Source organism: Brienomyrus brachyistius, chromosome 20 (assembly GCF_023856365.1).
Source record: "Brienomyrus brachyistius isolate T26 chromosome 20, BBRACH_0.4, whole genome shotgun sequence".
Classification (NCBI taxonomy): domain Eukaryota; kingdom Metazoa; phylum Chordata; class Actinopteri; order Osteoglossiformes; family Mormyridae; genus Brienomyrus; species Brienomyrus brachyistius.
Window position 1 is genome coordinate 10,476,985 of NC_064552.1, and position 27,012 is coordinate 10,503,996.

At 40.9% G+C, this 27,012-nt stretch overlaps 1 protein-coding gene across 1 annotated transcript in view; it reads right to left on the reverse strand.

Moving 5' to 3' along the window:
* Positions 1-27,012, reverse strand: part of pcdh15b (protocadherin-related 15b) — a 224,201-nt gene that overhangs the window by 49,798 nt on the left and 147,391 nt on the right. The window contains exons 13-20 of the mRNA XM_048987517.1: positions 25,285-25,491; positions 22,680-22,814; positions 17,979-18,128; positions 17,096-17,289; positions 15,440-15,572; positions 14,884-14,963; positions 8,871-8,964; positions 2,489-2,617 (exon numbers count right to left, since the gene is read on the reverse strand). Coding sequence (XP_048843474.1) covers positions 2,489-2,617; positions 8,871-8,964; positions 14,884-14,963; positions 15,440-15,572; positions 17,096-17,289; positions 17,979-18,128; positions 22,680-22,814; positions 25,285-25,491 — 1,122 coding nt within the window. The remainder of the gene's footprint in view (positions 1-2,488; positions 2,618-8,870; positions 8,965-14,883; positions 14,964-15,439; positions 15,573-17,095; positions 17,290-17,978; positions 18,129-22,679; positions 22,815-25,284; positions 25,492-27,012) is intronic.

A 27,012-nucleotide genomic window follows, 5' to 3' on the forward strand; every position in this document is an offset into this window, starting at 1 on the left:
CAAAAACCCAATTTCCCCACAGGGATGAATAAAGAACTAGTATTCCATTCTATATGGAATAAGTAGATCATTTTAAAATAATTTGATACCTGAAATGCTGTATGAATTCTGTATTTACTAACTGTGACTTTGCAACCAAACAGCTGTGGTTTAACAGCTTCGGCTAGTACATATATGCATGTGATTATGCATTTTGTTTTTTAAGTTCACGACTGCAATGTTATTTCATTTGAGTACTCATTCAAGCACATGAGCATCTACATTTTTGTACATTACCCCAATCTGTACTCATGTACTTAAAGCTAGCACTGCAAAATATGAAAATGAATGCATTCTGCTGAGGATTAATTAGCAGAACGGCAAGCAGGTTCATAGCTCTCATAGCTTCACAGATGCGCGACTGTATTTGCATTGCGATGGAGACGGCGGCCCGCATTTAAGCTCCACTTTCTCTCGCGGGGGGCAAAACGGGACCTTCAGCTGTGCTTCTGCATTGCCGATCAAGGTGAGGTTTTGTGCAGGAAGGTGGTTTGATGATTAACAAAAAACTGGATTGATATAACAGGTCTCAAAGAGAAGGTGCATTCATGAAAAGACAATGTAGGGCTGAAAAAGCTGACTACATGAAAAACGAACAAAAACCGAATCCAGACTGCTATTCATTATAGTCACTTTTGGTGTTTCAGAAACATCGATTATTCCCGACTGTAAACATCCTTGAACCCATCTTAAATATGAAAAATCAACAATGCGAGGGTCAGTACATGAGAAAACACAGTAAATTAAATTTTAAAATACTAGCTGTAAGAAACCAATGGGTTTCACTTAAGGAAAAACTGGCAGAGAGTAATAAAAACATGCATATATTTAAATATCAATTAAAAAATGAAGACCACACAGTTGTTTATATTGTGGTGCACACTCGTGTCAATAAACACTTTAGGCTATCATGGGTGTAATTATTCAGCAGTAAAGAATCATGTCACAATAGTGTAAAACCGGTGATACCTCTGTCCTCATTTTTGCAAATTTACCTTACAGACACATTGACGGGAGACGAGCACCAGCGAATAAACCAAATCGCCGCATGGCGGCAAATTTGCCGTCCTGCGATGGTCCGATTAGGCTACGATGGCATGACGGCAATACAGCAGGACGGCATTCGGCATCTCCTCCAATTAGGCCTACCGGCTACGTCCGAAACAAGCTCAGTCACGCTGCCGACACGAAGGCAGAAACACCGACGTTCCGCCGTCTGCCCTGATAAAGCCGCTGGAGCAGCCATGTTCAACATTACAGAAAATGCCTTATACAACACTTAACAAGCACAATTAGAAAACCTGCCCAGAGCAATTTAAATGCCAGTAACATGCTGACAGGTTTTAAGTAGATGGGTCACCTGTTTGCATGCCGATCCAGGTGGATCTGTGTCTTATTGCTGTGCATCCTTTAATCCTCTGTACTAACGTATTGTGCTACGTTTGCCCAAACAACTGAATTCCTAGATATCCAGCATTAGCCATATGGTCAATGGGGGCAGGGGACTGAGGCAGACACCCTACCTCAGACGTAAATTATTCGCAGGCTGATTACTGTTTGGTATGCTGATGCAGCATATGGCTTGATGTACTATCCTATTTAATGCTGGCGGTGCTGTGATATTTCCGATATCTTACCACGGGAGCCGCTCGCTGTTCGCAGGCGGATAAGATCCTGCCTGAGGTGGGCCGAGATTTAGGGGATGTTAACTTTGGACTCTGTCCAACGTTCGTGGCTAGAAAACTTACTAAAAATCAGAATAAGAGCCAGACTAGGAGGACAAATGGTCAAACTCAGGCTCAGGTGTCCGTGATCTCTGAGCCGTCCAGCTGACACCCAGGTCAGCATTAAATTAACCACGCTGAACATATATATAAACATACGGGCGCTATGTGGAAACATCTAAACGCGTTACCCTCCATATATCCCCCCAACAAGCCAAAGCTCTATTAATCTTAACCACCAATTAAAACTCCTTGCTGCTTAGCGGAGCTGAACAAAGCTACTCATTACGGGACGTCCCTGAAGGTAACAAATTATTTAAATTACTTTTATTTAATTGGAAAATTATAAACAGAGAAGCGTGCGTGGGCACTGCTGAGGGATATGGAGCGGGCTCTGCTCTTTGTTGGGTTGGCAGCTAAACTGGACTCACGTGGCAGACGAGTGGGGTATTCCAAAGGTCATGAATAAACGGCTACCTCTGGGATCAAGTCTTCTTTCCACTGAGGCACGCAATTAGTCAAATGGGGCAGGCTTTCAAACAATTACTAGCACTACAAAAGGACCGACAGGTGTATCTTATATAGCATCCTTGAAGAATGAGGAGAAGGAACCTAAAAGCTGTTTCAAAGCCAAAGTGGAGGACAGCTACACACAGGGTTGGTCATGTAAGTAGCGTTGCTTGTGACAAATGAAGACATACCAAATGCAGGTGTGAGAGTCTTACCTTAACTTGTCCCACAAAAGAGTTGGCCTCCCCCTCTTGGACAGTGAAGTTGTTTGGCATAGATGGATCGAAGACAGGATCGTTATCATTCACATCAGTGACCACAATGTTCACAATAGCTGTAGAGGTCTGAAATGAAAACATATCAAATCAAAATCTATATATTAATACCAACATTCTTCTGCTTTGCAGTAATGCACTGAAAGCAATTATACATTTATTAGTACATCAATAACTTGAATTTATATTTAATATAGATACATTAATAAATATTTGATCACTAAATGGCAGTTACCTTAGTGCCTATTATAACACATACACATACATATAATTTTCTTCTTTTGAATTATATATTCTATACAACAGGAAATGTAGATGTTTACGCTGTAGGCAGACAAATTGCTCACCCAGCACAAGGATGCCCATCACTGCATAGCAGAGAGCAGAATCACAATATCCTTTCCTATATTCTTTGTGTATATAGGATCATAGATTTTCTATAGTGGCCTATCTAGTTATGTTTGCTTGTGACCCGCAGACTATGCCAGGAAGTATAAAACTCAAAGCAGAAGATCATGGGACGCCGACAAACGCAGATCTGCACGTCTTACAGCTAGAGAAGCGGGTGCGATTTTCTCTGCAAAGAGTGACATCACAGAGCCCCATAGCAACACAAAAGGATGGATGTGAGTAGGGAATTAGGTCAGAACCAATGCATCCTTCTTTAATAGTGGCATGATGTCATTTTCGAAGTTCATTGGAGCACAAAAACAAGCCTTTTACTAAAAACCCAAAGAAGGTCTTCCACAGCACATCATGTGGCAGTCAAAAACACTATTCATTTCTTGGCATATGTGTTTGATTTATACGTGTACAGATCCCTCTGGTAGGAGCATATATTTCAAACAATAATGCTGCATTTCAGGATTCCGCTACTGTCAAAGTATTTCACGTGTTTTTTCAACAGCATTTTACCATTCATCCATCAACTGCTCATCGAGTATGGGGGGGCTGGAGCATATCCCAGGCAACGTAGGGTAGAAGGACAGGATGGCTGTCAAGACACACTACACACACTACAGACAATTTGGAGTTACCACTTTATCTATATTTTTGTCTTTGGCCTGTGGATGGTAACACATACACACAGAGACCAGAAGGAGAGAACATGCAATGTTCATACACAGAACAGCGGCAGGGTTTGAACCCTCAACCCTGGAGGTTCGAGGATTCCCCACCGCCCCAACACGCCACCCAACCTATTACCACAAACACTAAATCAGCACGTCAACTGTGAATCTACTTGTCAATATCAGGGTGAATAGGATCAGGAAACTTTGACAACACTGTGGTCTGTCCTACGCCACAAAGATATAAATTCTGTCACCTTGTCATGGCTAATGGTTAACCAAAGGATGATGACACAGGACAGGATAGAATTGTGGTACAATGGTGTATTTTTTTTTCAAACCAAAAAGGGAAAGAGCAAAAGAAAAAAAACAAAACAACAAAAACAGAAATTGTAAGCAAGCAAGTATGTAAGTAAGTAAGCAAGTATGTAAGTAAGCAAGCAAGCAGCACAGATTAGAGGTTATAACAGAGAGACTGACAAATAGATAGAAACTACCAAAACAAAAAACTAAAATTCCTACTATTTGCATTTAATTTCTGCAAAGGTATCTGCTCAAAAGCTGTTTCCTCCACCACCACCAACCCCACAGTGACCCCCCGTGATAAATCATCAATGTGACTAACTCACTAATGCACATTCCAGCCACAGAAAGCCACTGGCTCCTGCAGTACAAAATGTCAAAAATGGGAAAATTTAAAACCACGTTCAGTTTTAATAAGCGTGTCAGCACAGAGTGAACGTAGCACCGGGGATACGGGTGCTGTCAGAATGAAAGGTCAACCTTTGCTGAACTGCTCAAAGTCCACTTGACCAAACAATACATTGACAGAACAGATGTCGGGCAGGACAACGCTGTGGTTAATGCTGTGTTTAATGTAGCGTTTAATGTTTCAGTGTTGCAAAGAACTACGCAAAAATATGCTCACAAATAAAGTGAAAGTCACATTTCATACACTCAATTTGTCTGAAAGCTTTAATCACTGAAACATGCTTTAAAATAACCTCTCACCTCTAACTGCTTCTTGAGCAATTTCCTTTAAAAAAGATAGTTGATACCAAAGAATTCAAACAAATTTAATCTGATTCGCAACATGGATGAGAGAGATTTACATACAGCATCATACAAACAGCAAAGATTAATATCCTCTGAAGCCAATTAGATTCCTTTCAGCCTGGTGCAATCAAAGCAGAGCATTTCATTAGGCCTCTCACTGTCATTTTGGTGCCGATTAATTAGTTTCTATAATTCATCACGTTAAAAGTCTCCTCTGTGATACGTTCCCCTTTCCCATCTGATAAAACCATAAAAGCAATGAGATCAAGGTGCATACTGTATATTTTAAGTAGACAGACTAAAAGGTAGACGCCCTCAGGAGCAAGAACACTCAAGTAAAAAATTATTCAGCATAAAAAAGTAATATTATTATGGCTCACAATTCGACCATGGAATGGATGGATGATGGATGGATGGATGGAATTCGACTATGGAATACTTCTAAATACAATTACCTGGATCAAATAAGTCCAGTGTAATGATGTGGCTGGTACTCTAGTACATGTGCTGGGGGCCTTAAACACTCCATATCTATGAGCTCTCCAGATCAATTGCCAATTGATTAAACAAAACTTGTGGGATCTAAGTCATCGCCTGCACTAGAAATTTAAACTGTTATTAGAGAGTACAAGGACACCATCTTGTTAGAGAATAGCAAAGGCATCATGGTGTGCAGATCCAGCAGGCTGGAGTGTCCTCACAGCAGGAATCGTGCAGCAGCAGAACTCCGTGACACTTTTGATCATTTTCTTATGGCTCTTGTGTGGCGCAGCCTCAGCTTGAGAAAGACATCAAAAGGGCACTCAGTCACAAGCCAAAACGGAAATAAACGTCCCATATCAATTGCAAAACTGTTTCAGTTTACTGCCCTTTTCAACCAAGCAAGGTCATTCTTGCTTTCATTTTACTCTGCCTTTTTACGGTTTTTAAAAAAAATTTTAAAAGACAAAAAACAGTTTCATTTCAGCTCAGCTCATTTCAGTTCAATATAAGTACGGTCATTTCTATTTGATTGCAATATTAGTTCGCCTTTGTGTTTCATCCATCCATCCATATTTCAACCTATACTGGAAACTACAGGCACAAAGCTGCGAATAAACCAGGACAGGACACCAACCCATTGCAGATTTGGTTTCAATATTATATTATTAATTCATAATTCTTTTTCATATGATTGTTTGTCCGTTAATTTCATAGCAGCTCATTAGCTGTAAAACAATGAACTCTCGTTCAAAGATAATAATGGCATTTTCAAACGAGCAGGATTTATTTCTGCGGCTCAGCATCAACATGTTCCCGAACACTGCAGGGCCCTCTTACAACAATCCATTCATCTTCCAACCGCTTATGCTGTTCAGGGCTGGGGGGGCGGGGGGGGGGGGGGGGGGGGGGTGGGTAGCTGGAGCCTGGCCCAGGAAGCATAAGGCAAAAGGCAGGAGAACACCCTGGATGGGATATAATTCCACTGCAGGGCACAAGACAGGCGGGGGTGCCAATTTGCCTAACTTTGGAGTATCTTGAGAAGATCCACGTGACGAGGGGAGAATGTGGAGCGGAAGGGAGATCAGAACCCCTGTAGGTGTGAGCCAGCAGTGGTACTACACTTATAATTGTTGCTGCCTTCATTTTGCTTAATTATCATCAAATCACATTATAACATTTTCCCCCTCCCGACAAAGGAATAGTTCTCGGCATGTTTGCACGAAAGGAAAGTTTGTCTTTGTACCAAATCAGTGCATCTTTTGTTAACATATTGCTATATTTACGAACATACAGTATCTTGGCATGTGCACAGAGGCCCCTTTGTGAAGGATAACACGTAGGCGGTGTGGTCACTTCCTGCATCGAGGGCCCCCATCTCCTTGGACCAATTCCGATTGATCGACCTGGTATGCGGGGAGCCGTGGAGTGAACGTGGCCTCTCTTCAGGCCGAGGTCACCGGAGTCGGGGAGCCAGCGTCTGATTGCACCCTTCAGTGAGCCGTCTGAGCTCGGCGAGCTGGTACGGCAAATCAGTTAATGGCCGTCTCATTTTAAAAGGTCACTGCATTGCAAGGATGGCTCTCCCACACATTTTTTGTTTGATTAGCAACTGATGCCTGCAGGATTTATACAATAAAATGCTTTTCCTTGCTGTGAGGTTCAGCACCACAGAGATAGTAGGGAAATTGGCACTTTCAGCACCACGGACAGAGACTAGATGCATTACCATATTCCTCCACACCACTCACTCATTCGCTCACTATCCATCCATCCATCCATCCATCCATCCATCCATCCACCTTAAATAGGCTCCAGACTCACTGGAAATCAATCTAATCTAATCTAATCTATCTGTCTATCTATCTAATTTTGAATACTGGGCAGCATTTTTCTATATAAATTGTCATAATTTCTCCAAGGTTGACCCAGCTGTTTATGGCCTTAAGTTAAAGTTGATAGTCTGCAATTACAGTCGTTCTGTCTGTCAATAGACAGACAGACAGACAGATAGATAGATATATAGATAGATAGATAGATAGATAGATAGATAGATAGATAGATACCTACTTGCCTACATACCCAGCCCCCAGCGTGAGCTCATCTGTATGAGTGGCACACAGTCATACAAACAGCCATATGCTTACATGCCACCCCTCACACACACACACATTTCAAATAAATGTTACGCCTATACAGCAACAACAGCACATCCCACTCTGAAAATGAGCAGCGCTGAGAACGACGGCTGTGAGAAATCTGCCAATTAACCCGCAATCTCCTTAAATCCGGCACCGTTCGTTTTTAGCTATCTGTGCCTGGGCAGAAGTTGGCATTAATCTTCCGTGGAGGTCACACTGTTCCCATGCTAAACGAGCCTTACGAAGCTGTATTATTGAGTATGATATTACACAAATCCCCATGTGACACTTCTGACACTGGGTTAAGAGGTATGTCATAAGACACTGGAGGATTTAAAATGTACATTAAAATGAACAATCATAAGTTTTGATTGAAGTCTATAAAGGAGCAAGAATTATGTATGTATTAATGTGTGCATGTGTACAAACACGCACGCACACGCACAAACACGCACACGCACACACACACACACACACACACACACACACACAAGTTGGTCTTCATACGGTATCTAAATGGGACCGTCCATTCATTTCTATGGGAAAAACCCTAATCCCAATCACGACGCCCTTGACCCCTACCCAGCCCTAACCTTAAACATAAGTAACCCAACAAAATACGAGGCTTTTGGCATTTGTAGTTTTTTGAATGCATTCACGGACCTTTGTGGGAACCCGAAAAATGGTCCCCAACACTTCAAAATAACTGCTGCTTATCACGTTGACGCATTTGGTCCCCACAATGTAATACACACACAAACACACACGAAACAGACACCGGCACTTCATTTATCGACACACCACCAAGAGTAATTAGTGGACATCCTCAATATTGTAAATACTCCGCTATTCCAAAATTACACAGTGGCTCAGCCTTCGATATCTCACCGTGAGCTGGGAGGACACCTGGGAGCTTAATGAATTCTAATGGTGTTTTATATAAATGCTAAACATGAGCTATATGACCTTTCCATCTCTGTCTTTCCGTGTCTCTGCGGTCTCTTACAAACTCTCAGTGTCGCGTATCCAGGGTTTCTTTTCCTATTTCTGAGCCCATTCAGATTCAAAATGGCATCAGGGATCCCTACTGTCCCCCCTCCAAGTCAGAGAGAATGACTCTGCACTCTCCAACCAGCGTCATTGCAGTCATTTGTCTTGGTGAGAAAAAAAAAATATTCTTTACCACCTTCTTATAGCTTCCGTGGGTGATTTTTTTTGTTTTGTGATCGATGTATCATATCCTTTCCCCATGGGATCCTTTTAAACAAATAATCACAAGTCGCTATATCCTAAACATGTATTTTTTGGAAGCCTCGAAAAATAAATGACTGTCCACGCAGCATAGCTGCAGTCGCTGTCCAATAACCACCTCATTGTCTCCGGAACACGATCTGCTCTATTGCTCATACCTCTACATTTAGATAAATGACCATGGTGTCCACCTTTGGCCGCCATCCAGTCCTCCTGACGACGTTCAGTGGGTACGGATACAGATGAGATGGGGAGAGCTGTCCGCAGACTTATCCCGGCCCCCGCAAGGCGGGGTCAGTGGTAGTGGGACTGAGAGAGCCTTACCCCGTCCGGTTTGCCATCCGAGGCTGTGACAGTCAGGTCGTACCGATCCGTGGTCTCCCTGTCAAGGGATTTGCCCAGTATCAGCAGTCCTGAACTGTAACACAAGAGAAAAGACAGAAACCTCAATGACAAAAGCCAGCCACTAAAATAAGCACATTAGTACTTGTGAAATTGAGTTAATTATAGTCATTTGGCAAGACAGCGACAGTTTTTTTCTTCTCTCAATATCATATTAAAGTGCTTTTAAAGTGTCAAAGATTAAAGCAGACATTTACAATAAGGTACTTCATAAAACGGTTTAAGCAAAGCAAGCGTCACCATCTGGGGATGCAAGGCTCTTTAAAAATGACAACTCCATCAATGGACTTGATGTTTATTTAAACAGAAAAGCAGCAGGTTATGCTAATAAACGTGAAAATGGTAATGAATTGACTGCGTTGCCAGACATATTTTGCAGACTAACCAACGGGGTCATGGTGAGAATTTACTGTCACGCAGAAAGAAGGAAATCTGGAGATACTGCGATATATTTGAAGACCATGTTTGATTCGGTTAGTCATAAACAAAAGATGCATTGGTATTTTGAAATATTAAAAGGCCATTTAAAAATATTTGCAATGTTTAATATTTTTAATACTGCTACTCTTGAAGTGTTATTTTTATGATATAACCTTTGTTGAAAAAAAAACATTTATGGATCTGATGTTCAAATGAAGTCTTTTACGAAACAGAACAGCCTTTGCATTGAAACCGGATTAATCTTAGCAGATCAATACAGAGTTTGGTGGAACAGAAGGGTTTTTCTTTGTTTTATATATATATATATATTCTTCCTCTTTATCAGCTACCGCAAATTACCTCCCATAAAATAATGGTGAGGAGATGGAAGAGATGAAGACTGCAGTGACCTGGTATCTGCACTTCTTTGATCAAAAACAAAAAACAGACGCACATTAGCTCCTGTGTTCTAATGCCCTTTTGCAGACACATAATCTATTCACAAAATTATCAAAAAGAATCGCAAACACATGCTCACAAAGGTGGGGAAAAAAAACAGTAATGATAGTAACAGCAAATAATGAAGGATAATTAGAATTAGCAGAAGAAAACATGAACACGCTTCACAACAAATGCAAGGGAAATAATAATTATTAGGGCTGCTTTTGAAGTAATAAATCACTGGGAAAAAGTTCAGAGGGAATTTTCAGAGACTCGCACAAATAAAAGCAGACCTGAGACGTGGATATTCAAATACTTTGCAAATTGATGTGTTGCTTGGGAGATGTGAGAAGGGCCGAGATGTCACACAGTCTGAGCACTAGTTGCATTGCCTTCCATTCTATTCTCTCAGGACAATAAAGAGTCATCTGTGCATGCTTAACGAACTCGTTTAGCAAGATGAAGACCAATGAAAAAATGTTATTTCAGGTCTCTCTCCATTTTATATAGATTCTACACATCCATAAAGGTTATTTGTCCAATTTACTGCCATTACTGAAAGCATATTAGGGCCATTCCCCCCCCCCAAATCCCTGCTCTGGGCCTGTTTTTCAGATATCATTCATGCAAAGACTGCATGAATGCAAACACAGTTATACAACAGCAAAGGATTTCAGTATATGTTTAATTATGTGACTTATCTAGCAACTTTAAATATACAAATTCGGGGGCAGCGTGGGGCTCACTGGGCTGCGCCTCTGCGCCTGTGACCAGAAGGTCGCTTGTTCAAGCCTGGTCTCGTCACGTCTGTGGTCCTTGAGCAAGGCCCTTAACCCCCAGCCCCCCGGGTGCCACAAAAGGTGGCTGCCCTTTACGGCCAAGTTTGCTCTCGCCTACAGAGAGCAAGGTGGAGGGGGGGCGAAAAGCGAATTTCCCCACAGGGATCAATAAAAAGTACCAATTATTACTGAGGAAGTAGCTGCATGAAAGTGCGTATTACCAAAAAAAGAAGCATAATTTCAGCTGCATGAACATTGCATTTACGTTACACCTACCTTTATAAATTCAGTCGCTATATTTATCTAAAGTGACCTTACATTAATAGCGTACCCTGCCCTAAGTGCAAAACAGATAAGCGCTACACTTTAAAGTGCGTCTGGGTAAGTTTCGCAACTAATCAGAACTGGTCAATAGCACACACAAAAAAAGATGCTTTGATGATCATTTAAGATTGCAAACGTATTGCAAGTCATCAATACTCCATGGAAGGGACTGTATCTATATGAGCCTGTGGACTGAAAAAGCAGCTACATAAGTCCAAAAGAACACCCAAAAGAACTCTAAAATTACATGTAATGATCTGCTGGACCCCAACATTGTACCTGTTGGCCATATTTATACCCTAACATTACAGCACTTGCTGAGTAGCAATGTTACTCAAGGGCTGGGCTAGCAGAGTGAAAGAGCAAAGTTTTACTGCAAAATATAAATAAATAAAATGAACTTTCCGCTTATTTATATGGATATTTGTGAACTTAAGCTGATTCTGCAGACTTCTGGAAAAATGTTCTTTGAAGGGTAATATTAGCCCCGGCTAAAAATGTCTGCCAAAAGCCTAGCACAGCCTATCATCAAATTTACCTTATCCCAGCTATTAAGCCTGGTGGTGGGAGTGTCATTGTTTGAGAGCGATTTTCACCCTGTGCTCCTGAATGACTCGCCATTATCGAGGGAACGAGGAGTCACAGCAGCATACCCAGGAGGGAAACGTCACGCTCTTCATCTGAAAGTTGAAGCCGAACCGAAAATAGGCCCTGCGGCAAGATGACGATCCGAAGAATCCAACAATGAATTAAGAGCAAAGCTTTCTGTGAGCTGGGACAGCCAAGTGAAATTCCAGACCAAGAGGAATGCCATGCGATGACAGGAGGGATGCAAGCAAGGCAACCAAAATCTGGACAACTTAAAGTGGCACAGGAGAGAATGTAAGAGTTTTTTTCAAACTAACGTGATGCCTGCAAAGCCATCCATCCATCCCTCCAGCCATCCATCCATCCAAATTCTAATGACCCCGTAACTGAGGCACAGGGCACGCTGAGCATGATGCCAGTCCCACATTAAACAATGTGCTAAGGATTGCAGAACAGAAAGGGTAGACCTGTTTCTAGAATATAACAGAATAGACTAGGACATAATAGAATATCAATACTTTATTCATCTATGTGGGGAAATTGCCTTTTTGCCTGTTCCTTCTTACTCTCCATGTGACAAACAGACACATATAGAGGTGAGAGCGAAGCTTGCAGGTCAGTTGGGGGGGGTCACAGCACAGGGTCAGTCTGTGTTGCAGTGCTCCTGGCGCGACTGGGGGGGTCACGGGCCTGGTTCTGCTACAGTGGAGAACATGATGATCTTCAGAATCTGTTGAAGTTCGCCGGTGTTAGCTGGAACTGTTCATTTGAATGCCTGTATGCCAGTACCAGCGTTTGAACTTGATGTGGGCGGCAGCTAGCAGTCAGCGGAGACCAGGAATGATGAAACATGAATGCTTTGGAATGGTAAAGACAAGGCCTTCAATGGTTTTCTAAATATGCTGGAGGGCACAAGCAGAAAGCCCTGCTAGAAGGAAAATCCAGCAGCAAAGTATGGAGATGATCACAGCTTAGGCCAGCATCTGAATAGAGGCTTATGAGTGAGGGACCATAATGCTCTATAGAAAAGGGTCACGGTCCTAATGTGCCACGGGAAGACAAAGTTAACGATAGTGACAAGAAGCACCTTCCGGCTTTTCTATGCCTTCACGTACAATTTTCACATGACACACAGTCATTAGGGTAGCAGCTTGTATGAGTTCGGAATTATATGACCAGATTTATGCAGAAACTGGGAAAAAAGTCAAACGTACTGGTTCGTAAATTTGCCAACAAGATTCAGTATTAGGATTATGGAGCGCCATTAAATCAGCCATGGGAACGTGTGCGGCTTTCACAAAGTGCTACTCCGCGGCTTCAATTTCTATTTGTAACTGGTTTTTATTGTGCCCCCTCCCCATAAAATGAAGAAAGGCAGCAGATGAACCAGGAACCAGGAGCAGGATTATTGGCAGTGCCTGCTGTTCAGTCAAAGGCACCGTTTCCACCTTCCTGTTTATTGAAGGGGAAATAACAGAACTCGCTTATTAATGTTTTATACGGTTTCTGAAATGGCAGCGGTTAATCGTGATTTTCGTTATCAGGCTTGGGAGAACTAGCTATATGAGACTGAAGCATTGTTTTTTCGATTTTTAATTATTTTTTTTTTAAACTAAGAGCAGGCTTCACTGAAAACTAGTGAGGATGGGCTTTCAGGGCCCCTGCAAGGAACATTTAATTGCCCTGAACTTCTGAACAGCATCTCCCATAATCACATCACTGCCATTACGCTCCTTTATAGAGTCCTTAGGCTTTGGTAATCTGATATAACAAACAGCTGAAAGAAATATTTACTATATCTACGCCAAGACCTTCAGCATATTTATTCCCCACTGCAGTCTATATTGGCGAGGAGTGTCGCAATGGAACGACGCTAAGACACAATCGCTTAGCCTTACAGACACACTGTGGCCGGATGTGAGGCGCGTAGGTGTAAATGAACCAAATGAGGGGACGAAGGGAGAGGGCGTCAGGGTTAGGAGAACAGATGGTCTTTAATACTGGAAAGAAGACAAAGACCTCTTAAGAAAGGCAATTCGCCAAGACACAAAGGACTACAGCCAGCCCCGCAAAAAGCGCTACCTATGTGGAAAAATCCAGGCCCCAGCTTTGCCCTCTAAGGCTCCATCTGAATACACTGAACTTACCCCATAAAATGCTAACAAGCAATTACTCCAATCAGGCCCAGCTGGGATTCATTAACTGGGTTACTTATGGGCATCGAGCTGGTGATCAATCATGGTGGAAGTGCAAAAACTACCCAAATTTTCCTCTACCTACTGCCAGCCATATATATACGAACAAACACAGTGTTACTTATTTCATTTATTGCTTATTACTCTTATATACAATAAAAACCTAGCAAAAATTCCCTTTTGCTTTCAGAGGATTAAATATGCAGCGGCTGGAAAATAAATAGATCTCAGGTTACTTTAAAAACATTCCGTAACATTTAACTTAAAGCAGTCACTATAATGCATTATAGATGCACTATAATTGCTTTCATAATGCATTATAAATGTCAATATAAGCCATTATAATGCATTATGACGGTATCGCTATAATGTATTATGCCTTTTTATAAATATTTATAGCCATCTTTATAATGCTTTATGAATGCATTATTATGCATTATGAAGGTATCTATAATGCATTATACATGAGTGCTTTAAGTAAAGTGCTACCAAACATTCCTTTTTTTTTGATACAGACCATTTTTATTTCCCATTTTAGTGACATAGTAAAATGGATATTTTGCCTCTCTAAATGTAACATATTTTCTAAAACAAGCACTGACTAATATGCCATCTGATGCCTCTGGAAGTAAATGGGAAAGTAAACAGGGAGCAATATTGGCAATCTGAGGACACATTATAATCTGGCGGAAAGAGCAACCAACCAACAGAAAAATGTAACGCTAAAAAAGTAAAACTGGCTTTCATGCTCAATGAGGAACTGGTCTAATATAGAGGTTAATGACAAGAACTGTCAAGCTTTAAATCTGAAGGGCCCTTACTTGTAATAAAAAAGCAAGGAGTTAAAACATTAATATGCAATTTAAGTGAGCAGCGTGGGATAAATTATGCAAATGATAAAAATTTTGAATCCCTGATTAGCATGTTGAGTCTAGAATTACCTGTAGAGTCATGACAGACCTTCATGAGAATCATGCTTCAAACATCATTACTGATAATGATAAAACCATTTGTCAATTATTGCTAAATATGAGGAAGAATCCTGACTTGGAAATTTAATTTTGATGTTAAGAAAACATGGGATTTTGTTTCCAAAACACCCTTTAATTTTGTAGTTAGGACCAGTTTTCTTAGTCAGGGGTAAGAATGAACAGGACAGGAAAACATGTAGCGCTGAAATAAGCTTACGTGTCCGAGAGGTTGAAGACGTTCTGCGGATCCCCGGTTTGGATTTTGTACGTAATAGGATCCTTTTCTCGATCTGTTGCCTAGAAAATATGGAAGATTTTGCACCATGTTCTCATATAGCTGCTGCAGTGTTATATTTTACTGTAGTTTCCTTCAGGAGAAGCAGCACCTTCCACATTCATTTAACTGGGGGTTTCCTGAAATTCAAAGAAACCCTATGGGGCCTTTGTTTTTCTATATTTGCTATCATTCTTAATATATTTTGTTTAACAGTACTCAGGTCCATCCATCCATCCATCATCCATCATCCATTCATCCATCCATCCACCCATCCATCCATCAACTGTTTATCCAGTACAGGCCTGAAAAAACTCTACTAATTGCATCGCCATACAGTCTACCTTCATTCTCCCACAAATTACTTATTTGAATGTTACAGTAAGGGGGAAGTGTTGGCTCACATTTGGATCTGCCCACAGGTGACTCTGACTTGGTATCAGGTTTGGTTTGTGTTAGGAGGAAGGGAGGAGGAGGGTGGAGGGTGGAGCCTGCCCACCTGCAGATTGAGCAGGACGGCCCCAATCCTCATGGCCTCGCTGACTTCCATGCTGTATGTGAACAGGGGGAAGCGCGGGGGACTTTGGTTGTTGGGGGGCAGGACTTCGATGTAGACTGTGGTGATAGAGCTCCTGGAAGGAATCACAGTGGGGTTTGCTTAAGTGGTGCCTCAAACAACCACAGGGAGTTACCAGTCACTACATACTTCACTGTGAATGCCATCTGCTATATCAGGCCCATTTCCTCTTTATGGCTCAATCTGAACCCATCTTCATCAAATGAAATTTTAAACAATGATTGCTCTCTTCTTGTAGTTCCTGTTTACCATAAATCCCGATGGGAATGTACTAGGAAGCAAGGGCATAAAGCTGGATTGAATAGTGGGGGGGGGGGGTTGAGGTCCCCGCCCATTTATCATGACAATATGATTATTTGGGAGGGGGGGATTGTATTGACTGGTTCTGATTATTAAGGGGGCTATAAACACCCCCCACCCACCCCCTTACATGATATTCAGACTGTTTTTCAGGATGTAAGTGTAAATGTTTTCCTTCTTTATATCTGTTAATTTCTTGTAATACGGTAACAGTGAAAGACAATGTCAGTCATAACAGCACATCACAGAGCAGAATAAAAACTGACCAGCATAAATTCAGTATTATATCTTTGATGAACAATACAGTTTTTTTAATGAAGGCACAAAGGCTGTGCCACTAGAAAATATGCTAAACATAACAAATAATTAGATCTACAGATAGATATAATACCAGTCGAAATCCTGGACAAACCTCCTTTTAATGCATTTGTTTCGATTTTACCCATATTATTTACCTTACAGTAAAAGGCCGCAAGACAATGAAGCAATACATATCAAATACTGCAATGACCAAGAGAAGTGTTCAACATCTCAAGTTTTTTTCAAATTTTGCACTATTCAAACCCCCCCCCCCCCCCCCCCCTTTTGCTTCAATGACAACATTCTTGACTCTTGGCATTATTTCAACCAGAATCCAGATGTAGCCACCTGGAATGCTTCTTCAACAGGCCTGAAGTGGTTTTTAATAAGTTCTGGGCACAAGTTGGCTACCTGCTCGTACTCTTCAATCCAACTCACCCGAAACCAGCTCTACAGGGTTAAGATCAGGGGGATTGTGGGAGCCAGGTCATGTCTCCCAGCACTACATCCCTTTCCCTGTTTACAAGATAATAAACACCACATAACCTCGAGGTGGGCTTAGGGTCATTATCTTGTTGAAAAACATGAGTTTCAGTCGGTGTGTTCAGACTATTGACTGGCACTATAGGTAGATATACAGACAGACAGACAGACAGACAGACAGACAGACAGACAGACAGACAGATAGACAGATAGATAGATAGATAGATAGATAGATAGATAGATAGATAGATAGATAGATAGATAGATATCAACATTATTCCTATCATCCAATTCACCATACACATCTTGCAAATGAATTTTCACCATAGTAATAGTAACTGCTGTTCTCTGCATATGGGACATTTTCCAGGGTAAATGCACCTATCATAACAGTATACTTTTGATGAAACAACTACTGTTTACATAAAATGTAAAGTGATTGGCCCAGCAAAGTCTTAAAAGCCAATCAGAGCCAATCAGTCCAAAGAGACCTACCTCCTCTGCAACATAGGGGCGTTGTCTGTGGCCTTGACAGTCAGCGCATAGGAGCGGCCCACAATCAGGCTGACACCGGGTGCCACGGAGATGAGCCCGGAGCGGTTATCGATGGTGAAGTCCCCCTGGGCACCTGCCAGGATCTCGTAGGTTACCAGCCCATTGAGGCCCTCATCTGCATCCAGTGCTGTCAGCTGAAGAGAAGGCGGTGTGACCCTTCAAAACTGCATAATGTGCAGATTTCTAAAAATACAGACAGTCTATTCATTTTAATCTGCCATGTGATGAAAAAGAGGGCCATATGACCCGTTTAACAACATACAAAATGGCAAATAAAATCACAGAAATCCCATCTATAGTCAGACAGCACATTAACTTGACAATAATTGCCATCACTGCTACAAAGTTGCCAAACTGTACCACAACTCGCCAATAAGAAGAAGTATGGCTCAAGTTAGAAGTGTATTATTTCAAGATAATCACATAATCCAAAGTTTAAGCATTTCCTTCATACTTGCTAAGACTACTGCTACATTTATTATAAAAAGCATCTCATTTCATGAGCACACATTCCACTGAGCCAAACGCTAATTTCTACGAACAGGTATGTCTGGTATAAGGAACAAATTAAATCAAGGTTTTTGCAGTAGCTTTTATTACTCAGTTCCTCTAAGCTATGGATTATGTTCTGATTATGAAATAGTTATGCCAGGGTTACCCCAAATCTAATGCTTTCAAGCGAAAGCCTTTGAGAGAACAGCTGAAGGTTGTTGGTTGCAGTCAGTACTACAGTAATTCATTCACAAATTAGGTGACTAATGCCACTACTATATTACTCGAAGCAGGCGGCCTGTTTGCGAGAAAAGCGAGGGGTATTGATTACCCGTAGGACGGCTTCCCCTGGTAGCATGTCTGTGTAAACATCGACGCTGTAGGAGACGTTTGGGAACGTTGGCGCGTTATCGTTGGCATCGATGACCAAGATATTAACGATCACAGGTGCGCTCTCCTGGACTCCGTCAGAGGCGATCATCTTTGAGGGAAAAGTAGGCGCAAGATTCACAAGTTCACAGACCAAACCAATAAAAAAAAATGGTAGGTAGCTGAAGAGATTTCAGGACCTTCTCTAGCCTGTAGTAACACTTTCAAATAAAGCTGCTTCAGCGAGTTCTGTGTTGTCAGTGTGAAAGTACTATAACCACAAGTGGGCCCTGCAGAATAGCCCTTCCACAGCTTAAGATCAAAGTGTATATATATTTTTATGCCATTGGAACCACAAAAATGCATTACTGAGTGCAAGGCTTCTAGCACTGATAGTCACACCCACATACACAAAACCCACACACATTTTTTTTTCTAATTTTAATCTAAAAGAAGAATGCAGACTAACAGATACAGATGATAAAAAGTGAAAAATCTGAAGTCGTAAAATGTGTTCTTTGATTTCAGGTATTAGTCAGACATAGAAGAGGGGAACAAATTAGTCAGAAACTGCGGAAAAAAGGGAAAATGTCTAAAGTTTCTGGAAGCCCATTGCAAACACACTTCAGGAGACACATGGCGTATTTCTGATGAAGGATATAATTTCCTGAAATACCACTACAATATTTATTTATAACTTTGAAGAGCTCGCATGCTGTTCTTATCTACTCTGTTCCCTCACATTCTTTTCCTCTCAAAGTCTGCAGCAACCTCATATCAACTTCATATCGACTTCATATCGTTCTCATCCCGGGCGCAAACTCGAGATCATCGAGTGCCACATCACCTCTCCGCAGCATTATCAGACCTGTCCTCATCAACACACAAAACACCCGGAAGGTTTCTCCATTAGATAAAGAGGCAGCTACTTCAGTAAAGTCTCTTGATGAATAATTTCTGGTAGGAAAGTTAGAGTCTTGCATGAGGTTCAGCTTGAGTGCGTAACCTTGCATTGTACTGAAGGTTTTCAAGTATTTCCACCAAATGAAAATCAGTGACCAGGGATGAGTAGCGATCGACAGAGATTGGTTAAAATACAAAGACCTGTAAAAATGAACACAGATGAGAACAGAAACAAAGGTAGACTGCTGAAGTCCAGTGAAAACTGGAGGAAAGTTGCACACTCAATGGAAAATGAAAAATGGGAAAATAGTAAATGTTCTGAGTTTTCAAACGACATATAAATATCCACGTTACATGGTTCCTACTCTTCTGCTTTAGAATATACCTGCAATGCTGGTGTCAAAGATACAGACCAATAAGGGGTTAAAATCAAGTAATTGACTTAGCATTTTAAAACTCCTCACTGCTTAGCAACAGTGCATTTCCAAGTCTTGAAACTGCAGGCACACGGAGTCTCCAACAAGAAACAGAGTTAAAGTCTAGTTTTCTGCTCTGCAATTCGAGGGCTAGATCTTCCCCATGGAAGGTCAATTGTATCATCAGGAATAGACAGTACAAGCCACGGTGCTGGTTCGAAATAAGGTCAAGGTTTCACAGCCATGCAGATGATCCTTCTGACCGGTAAACAAGCACTGTGGTGACCTATCAACTTCAAAGGAGTACTTTACCGATCCTTTTTATCTTACACCAAACAAAACAACCAAGAGCACGCAAGGGAAAATAATGAACTACCATCACCCTTTGTTATCTTCTCCAAATGTCGTGTCAGCGGATCACAAATGAAGGGGAGCAATTTTATTTGGAACATAATTTGAGGACAAGGACAATCTGTCTTATGTGTTTCATGAAATGTTCTTGTTTCAAGAGCTTTCGTGATTTCAACGGTAGATCCCAGTCCTACTAATAGTGCCAAGTTTTAACCAGGCGTTGTCAAATCGGTTGCTGGAGAGGCCTATTGGTAGTCTACCAAAATGAGTAGCCTGATTAGCAGATTATAGCTGTTGTTGACTGATATTAGGGCAATTCTCTGGTTTAAATACTGATCTGATTCCTGAACAGATGTGTGAATGACCCATTGAGAATTTCTAGTTATATACCCAAAACAACTAGCTTGTCCTAGACAACAGCTAGCTTATTCAACAGTAAATTAACAAGGCTTTAATAGTGGAAAAACTGATTGGGCTTACGGTCTAAATCAACAACCCAATTCCCCTGGCAGAACACATGCATAAACACATGCTTACTGACGTTTTTATTTAATGCAAACTATTTACAAAGGATTATTTGAAGTAGTGGCATTAGGGATGCAGTCATTCAGCTCAGTGCTGGGGTGTATTCCGAAGACGCACACCACACTACAGGAAAGATATTTTTTTTTTCTAAAAGGCCTTCGGCAGCAACTGTGGCTCATCTCAGTGTTTTAATCAATCTCTGACTGAGGATTCGTGAGGTGGGACAGATGCACAGTGCTCAGAATGATAAGTTCTCCAGGCTTGGTCCCCAGAGTCGGGGCTGCAAGGAACAGAAACGTATTTGCATTGTGTGGTGAGAAGCAGCTCCACTTCTCACACCATTATGACACAACCCAGTGTAATGAACTTCACTGGTTTTACAACTGCAAGTAAATCGAAAAAAAAAACTAAACAAAAAACAACAACAACTGCATAAAAAAAAGACCAGGGTCCACAGGTGAATTTATGCCCGGGCTTTTCATACGATGATGGCTAAGATCTTCTCATCTCCGGATGAGAAATGCTAGGAGTATACGTAGGTGGAGCAGACGAGAAATTCATCGACATTCCTCCTTATGAACAAGTGCATCTGCCCAAGGGGCGATGCGACGTCTGCGGCGCAAGTGCCGCCGTGTCACGCATCATCAAACACAACAAACGCTGAGATTAACAACAGCGCATAACAAAAGGCTCCAGAGACAGGCCATGTTCCGCTCTTCCACTCTAGCTGCCGGGAAAAAATGCTTAAAGCTCCTCGAGGATGGTAAACAAAAGCAAGCACTGACATTAAGGAGTCTCCGAAGAACAGAAACTTAATTCTCTCCCGCAATATGAGAAGCTGAGTGAAGAGTCCCTTCCAAAAGAATACATTACATCAAATTATTTTCATCCAAGCATTTTGAAACGTTCCGCCAGGGTGTCACGTTTAGGGAATTGCAGATCAGAATATTAATTAGAATATCAATCCTGTATGAAGACAAAATTAAATGAGGAGACGTTCAAATAGCATTTAAGATGGGGGACATGATATGTTTCGGTATAATTTGAAGCTACTGAGAGCGCTGAGGGGACATATTTAACAAGTCAATAGAAATTAGCAGTTGGTAGTTACACATGTTGCACCTTTAAAATTAGCAATAATTATTTTACGATTGGTACCCAGTGATATTATTTAATGTTAACGGCTTAAATGTAGCCTCGTGAGGTAAGCCTCATAAAACATTGATTAGGGAAAGGTTAAAACTGCCCACCATTAATTACAGGCACAAAAATAAATCTACCCTGTGGTTATACTGTGATATTTGGCTGACTCAAGGTTTTTATCCAGTAACTCAGAATTTTTAGCCATTTCCACTGCTGGATATTATACAGGAGCAATTCATTAGTTTTGGGCACTAGTGCAGGGACCTCCAGGAAGGTGGGACGCCCTTTTCCTTACTGTATCTGCTGAATGGCCTTAAAGTGAATTGCTAAACATTTTCTGTGTATTCTTCAAAGTAGAGTATGAATTGTTTACTTATATGGTAATATCCAGTTACAGTATAAGGGTCTAGTCTACCTGTTTTGGGAACACAAGCAACTGATTTAGCTCTATTTAATTACAATAAGTAACGAGAAACACATCTAAAATGCAATTAGAGCTTCACAGATAACAGTTATTGATATGCTGAAAAGATGGCATAGGCCCGGCAGTCAATCGTGCCCCAGAGGCACCGAGGTAGTGATGGGTATCAGCAAACACCCTGGTGGGCCTGTGTTCGCTCCGGCACCTTTGCCTGATCACACAGCAAACGGGAGGAGACAGAGGCCAGGCTGCGGCATTTCATTTCATTAAAATGCCCCATTTATCAATTCCCTCAATTTAATGTTTTAGCAAACAGTGCAGAATTCATTTATTTCTCTTCTTTAAAAACTTCTTTTAGGATTTTTAACCTCTGATTCGTCACTTTTTTCAAAGCGCACATGCACGCACGCACACACACACACACACGTTTGTGCTCATGTCTTCGTGAGGACTGTCCATTATATCTATGGCTGTAACCCCAATCCTGACAATGACACCCTTAACCTCCACCCAGCCCTAACATTAACCACAAGTAACCAAATAAAATGCAAGATTTTCTCATTTTTAGATTCTTTTAATTGCAGATTTTTATAAAACTGAGTATAAAAATGTATCATGTTTCATATAATATATCATATAATATATATACATGTATATATAATATATAATGTATCATATAATATATATACATAACCCACGCAGACACACATATATATACACATACACAGGGACACCCACAAGCATATACACACACAGCACATGTGTTGACCACAAAGACCCTAATGAAAATAAGGCCAAAGTGAGACCCACGTCAGTAGGCACATCCCATAGATCAAAAATATAAAAGCACTCATTTCACCTCAATGGCCCCGATTCTAAACACCTACATAAAAACGGGTCTTACCCTAAAGGTGTAGTTCTGCTGTACTTCACGATCTACAGGCGTCAGCAGCTTCAGGTACCGCATTAATCCAGATGGGGTCACTGAGAAGACTGTGGTGTAGTCGTCCAAGGATATTTGCACCATTGGGTCTTTGGTCTAAAACAGAATGTTAAATTGAATACTAGTTTCACTTTCACTTTCCCTTCGTGGAGTTACTGTACAGGCGAAAACGTTTCACTGCATTGGAGAGGTATCACACCGAATAAGCAAAAGCAGACACGCAGTAATCCTTCACAAAACACACGATAAATCATCCACATCAAGAATGCATTAATTGTCTGATAGCAACTGATTACAGAATCCCTTATCAAACAAGACGGGAAGTGTATCTCTGCGGATGGAAATTACAGCAACACACACTGAACTATTGCAGCAAACAAATCATTGTCTGAAATCACGCAGAACACCACCTAATTATAATTGATTGGGTGATAATTGTTTCACTTATCCATGAGATAATAACATATTATTCTGAATTTGGAATAAAGACAAAAGACCACAAAAACCTCTTGAAGGAAACAGCTGAAAAATTAACTTGACATTTATGAAAATACGTATTATAAATGTTTAATGAATTGCATTAAGCGCTTTCTTTCATGACGACGTTTATGTTGCAGTTATGCTATTTAAATTGGAGCAGCAGGTGACATATGAGGCAGTATGCTATCATGCCTCAGACTAATAACCAGCAGTGGTACATTAGTATGAGACCCTGGTGAGAAGCACAGCACTGGCTTCCGTATCCAGCTTTGGCCGCACGTTCATTCTGAGAGACTAAGTCTACAGTCATACAATTTCCAAAATTAACTGGACACACTTAAACCTTTATGGAATCCTTAAAAGCTCTTTTTTGTCTGACCAAATAAGGCCATTTGTAATTTCTGATATTAACAAGCAAAAGGCAAACATGCAGACAAATACATTTCCATTCAGTTCCATCTGAGATTTAAGTCTGCAACATAAAGGCTGGATCCGAATACAGGAGCTGCATCCTTTGAAGGACATGGTCTACGAAGGCGTAACCTTCACAGACCGCAATGTCAAATGGGACGGTCTGGCCCATGGATAATTTCCTATTTGCATCAGCAGCTGTCCCCGCTCTTACCCTTTAGTCACAAAGGACCACTCCTATCGCCTCGCTGGGACACGCCCACTTCACCTCTGCGCAGTGAACCTTGGGATATGTTGGACTGTGAAGGATTCATCAGGTACATCCCTCATGACTCAGCAAGAGGAGGGACACATCTATAGACTGCGTGTGAAAGAGCCTTCGAAATGGGACGGCCGTGTTACGCATTTGGTCTTCGAGTGCAGCCCTAGGAGGTTGAAGCGCCTGAATTCAGACACAGCAATTCTATGACTAACTGAATGTTTGTATATCTATGTATTCATATGCTAAAGAACAGAGGTCACTGTCTAGCTCATTTTAAGCCTACCAGATTCAACAGAATGATAAAGCACCGCTGATATAATAATTAATGCAAATATCTTTAACCTTATCGGTCAACTTACTCAAGTGCACTACTTTTTTGCATATTTAGCTGAGGTAATGCTAGGTAACTGAAACCATTTGTGCTGATTTACTTCCCCTGTCCTTCATTAATAATCTGTTCATCCTTGGGCCTAGTAAAGGTCCTGAGAGCCGCCCTGGTCCTGGTGCCGTCTATGCTAACATTTTTATATAAAAATAATTATTTTATTTTCTGCACTACGTTGACTGTGTAAATGCTGAAATGGTAAGGGCTGTATGTGTTGTATAAAGCGCATTGTTCTGTGCACCGTGCCCAAGTCATGTGGATCTACAGTATAAAGCGTCTCTCTGTTCTCACTGCTCCTTTTAGAATATGGTTTGTAATTTCAGATTCATGACATTCTGGATTTTTGCATACATTCTAATACACACATCAGAACTACTCTGCATGAACCACGGTCGGACAAAAAATAAGAGAGAGCATGAATAACAATCTATGAAAAAGCATCAATAATTTATCTGCTAAAAATACCAATGTAATTTTTCATAATTCCAGTGTATTTTGGTGAACTAATTATAGCGTAAACTCGTACAGTGAATTCAAACCTATGATAATTCATAATTGAACATAAGCAAGCCTGGTAAACAGTAATTCACTGGCGAAAGAACTAGCATGCAATAAAAGCATAATCAAATCAAAAGAATTACACCACAACACGGCAAACAATCATTAGATATTTAGGTGCAAGGCACTTATAAGAGCACTTAATACGTACAGGTGTGGCGTTAGACTTAAGCTAAGACAAGGAGACAAAAGATACAACATAGCTATCAATTAATTAGATGTTTTACATAAAACCGAGGGCAACATATATATATTGTACAAATGTATCTTCTATATGACTCAGTTACTGATTTATTTCTTACCATTAGTAAAGTCAGCTTTGCAATTTGCAAGAAGACAAAAATAATGCTAGGTATTGTTCATAAATAAATTCTAGGAGCGAGGTCCGTGAAAAATGAATTAAAATCCTTCCGAAACATGGACACTCAATGAACGATTACGTGCAACAGATTCAGCTGTCTCAGTCTTACCTCCTCAATATCATTGTCCAGGGCAATAATTCGGAGTGGTGATGTTAGACTGCTGCTGTTGGACACAGTGGCACCCACAGGGGCCGACTCCAAGATGAAGCCCTGGTAAGTGGAAGCTTCAAAGTAAGGCGCTTGGTTATTCTCGTCGAGGACTTCTACGTGTAAGCTAGCAAACGCTGGGAGGGGGTGCCCGTTGTCCTGTTCTGCCTACGAATAAACAGAAATATTTCTCGTGTTTAAAAACTGGCCATCAACAACAACCTACAAAAAGAAGATTTAACCACTACACTGGCAAATACAATGTTTATTCACAAATAATTTATGCTGAAGAGAAATGTATTATTTCTGAGAGCTGGCCGAGATTTTAAGCACTTTTAAATTAAGATGCATCACATAATTAGTAGCGATCCATTTCTCCTTGGCTGGACAATATTTGTTAAGGCTGCATATGAGCTGTCAAAATTGACTTTTGAAGAAAATTATTTAGATAAGTAGAATTTGCTCAAAATAAAAAGTAGAAATCTAGACCCTCATCCGAGTCAAGGGGTTCCCAAATATGGAACCTTCCAGGTACTATTCTGCCATTGTCCTAACTGATCAAGTAACATCCGGGGGGCTGAATAGGGAGGCAGGCAGTTAAGGGTGATTCTAATGATTGGTCTGGGTTGGGGGCCCAATACAATATGCTTTTGTGGGGCAAAAATCTCTAAGGATACCCCAGGGTAACGTTAACGGGTATGGAGAGAAAGACAGTGAAAAAATCAGTCTTGTTAAACATGAAAAATCAGCAATTGCCATTTGAAGCATTTCTTGGTGATTTTGAGTGTTTTTACCACCTTAAAAATGTACGCAGCTCGGCACAAACAGAAACATGCCACTAATGTCCAATCCAATGTGCACCTTTTGCCAACGCAGAACATGCTCAATCCACTAACACTATCACAAAATGATTTTACTGAGTAAAATAAGATTAGCGACCTGACATAAATAAAAACAGACCCAAATCTCATCAGAATATTGCCTCGACGGTAAGGTTGGAGAGGTAGGTATTGGCATTCCTTACGATAGCTCAGAACAGAAGCTGAAATGTTGTCATTTATTTTTGACAAGCCTGAAAACCACCATATAGAACTCACACCTTCATTACCACTGAGTGCTGATATCTCTAATAACAGGAAGGCTATACCAATTAAACCTCATCTCACAGGAACTATGATCCTTCTAATTACAGGGACATTTGGGATTGATTTGGCACTGTGTAATTTTTGACTAAAGCAGGTCCGGAATATAGTTATTTTTAATTTCCTCTGGAATAAGATCAGAATAGATGGTTGAAGTGCTTACGTATAATTACTTTTTAAAAATAACTAACCACATTCTGTTCTACACATAGTTGAAGCAAATTTACAATCAACAAACAAAAGCATCTCCCCGAAAAATAAGCAAAAGGCTTGGGATTTATAGTATGTAGGAAATGGACAACAGGACTGCATTGCAGCATGCGCGCAGCCCTCCTTAAAAGGCACATCTCACACACAGAGCACTCTGCAGCTTCCCGCTGCTGATGTGCCAAAGTTTGTACAGTACTATGTCAAGCTCTCAGGGGGCCAACGGTAATGTTTAAGGCTATTTATCTGTGTAGTACATGTATATTTGCTCAGAAAAAAACAGTTTAACATTAGAACATATTCAAATGAACAAAAACACAATAAAAAACCTTGTTCCCAG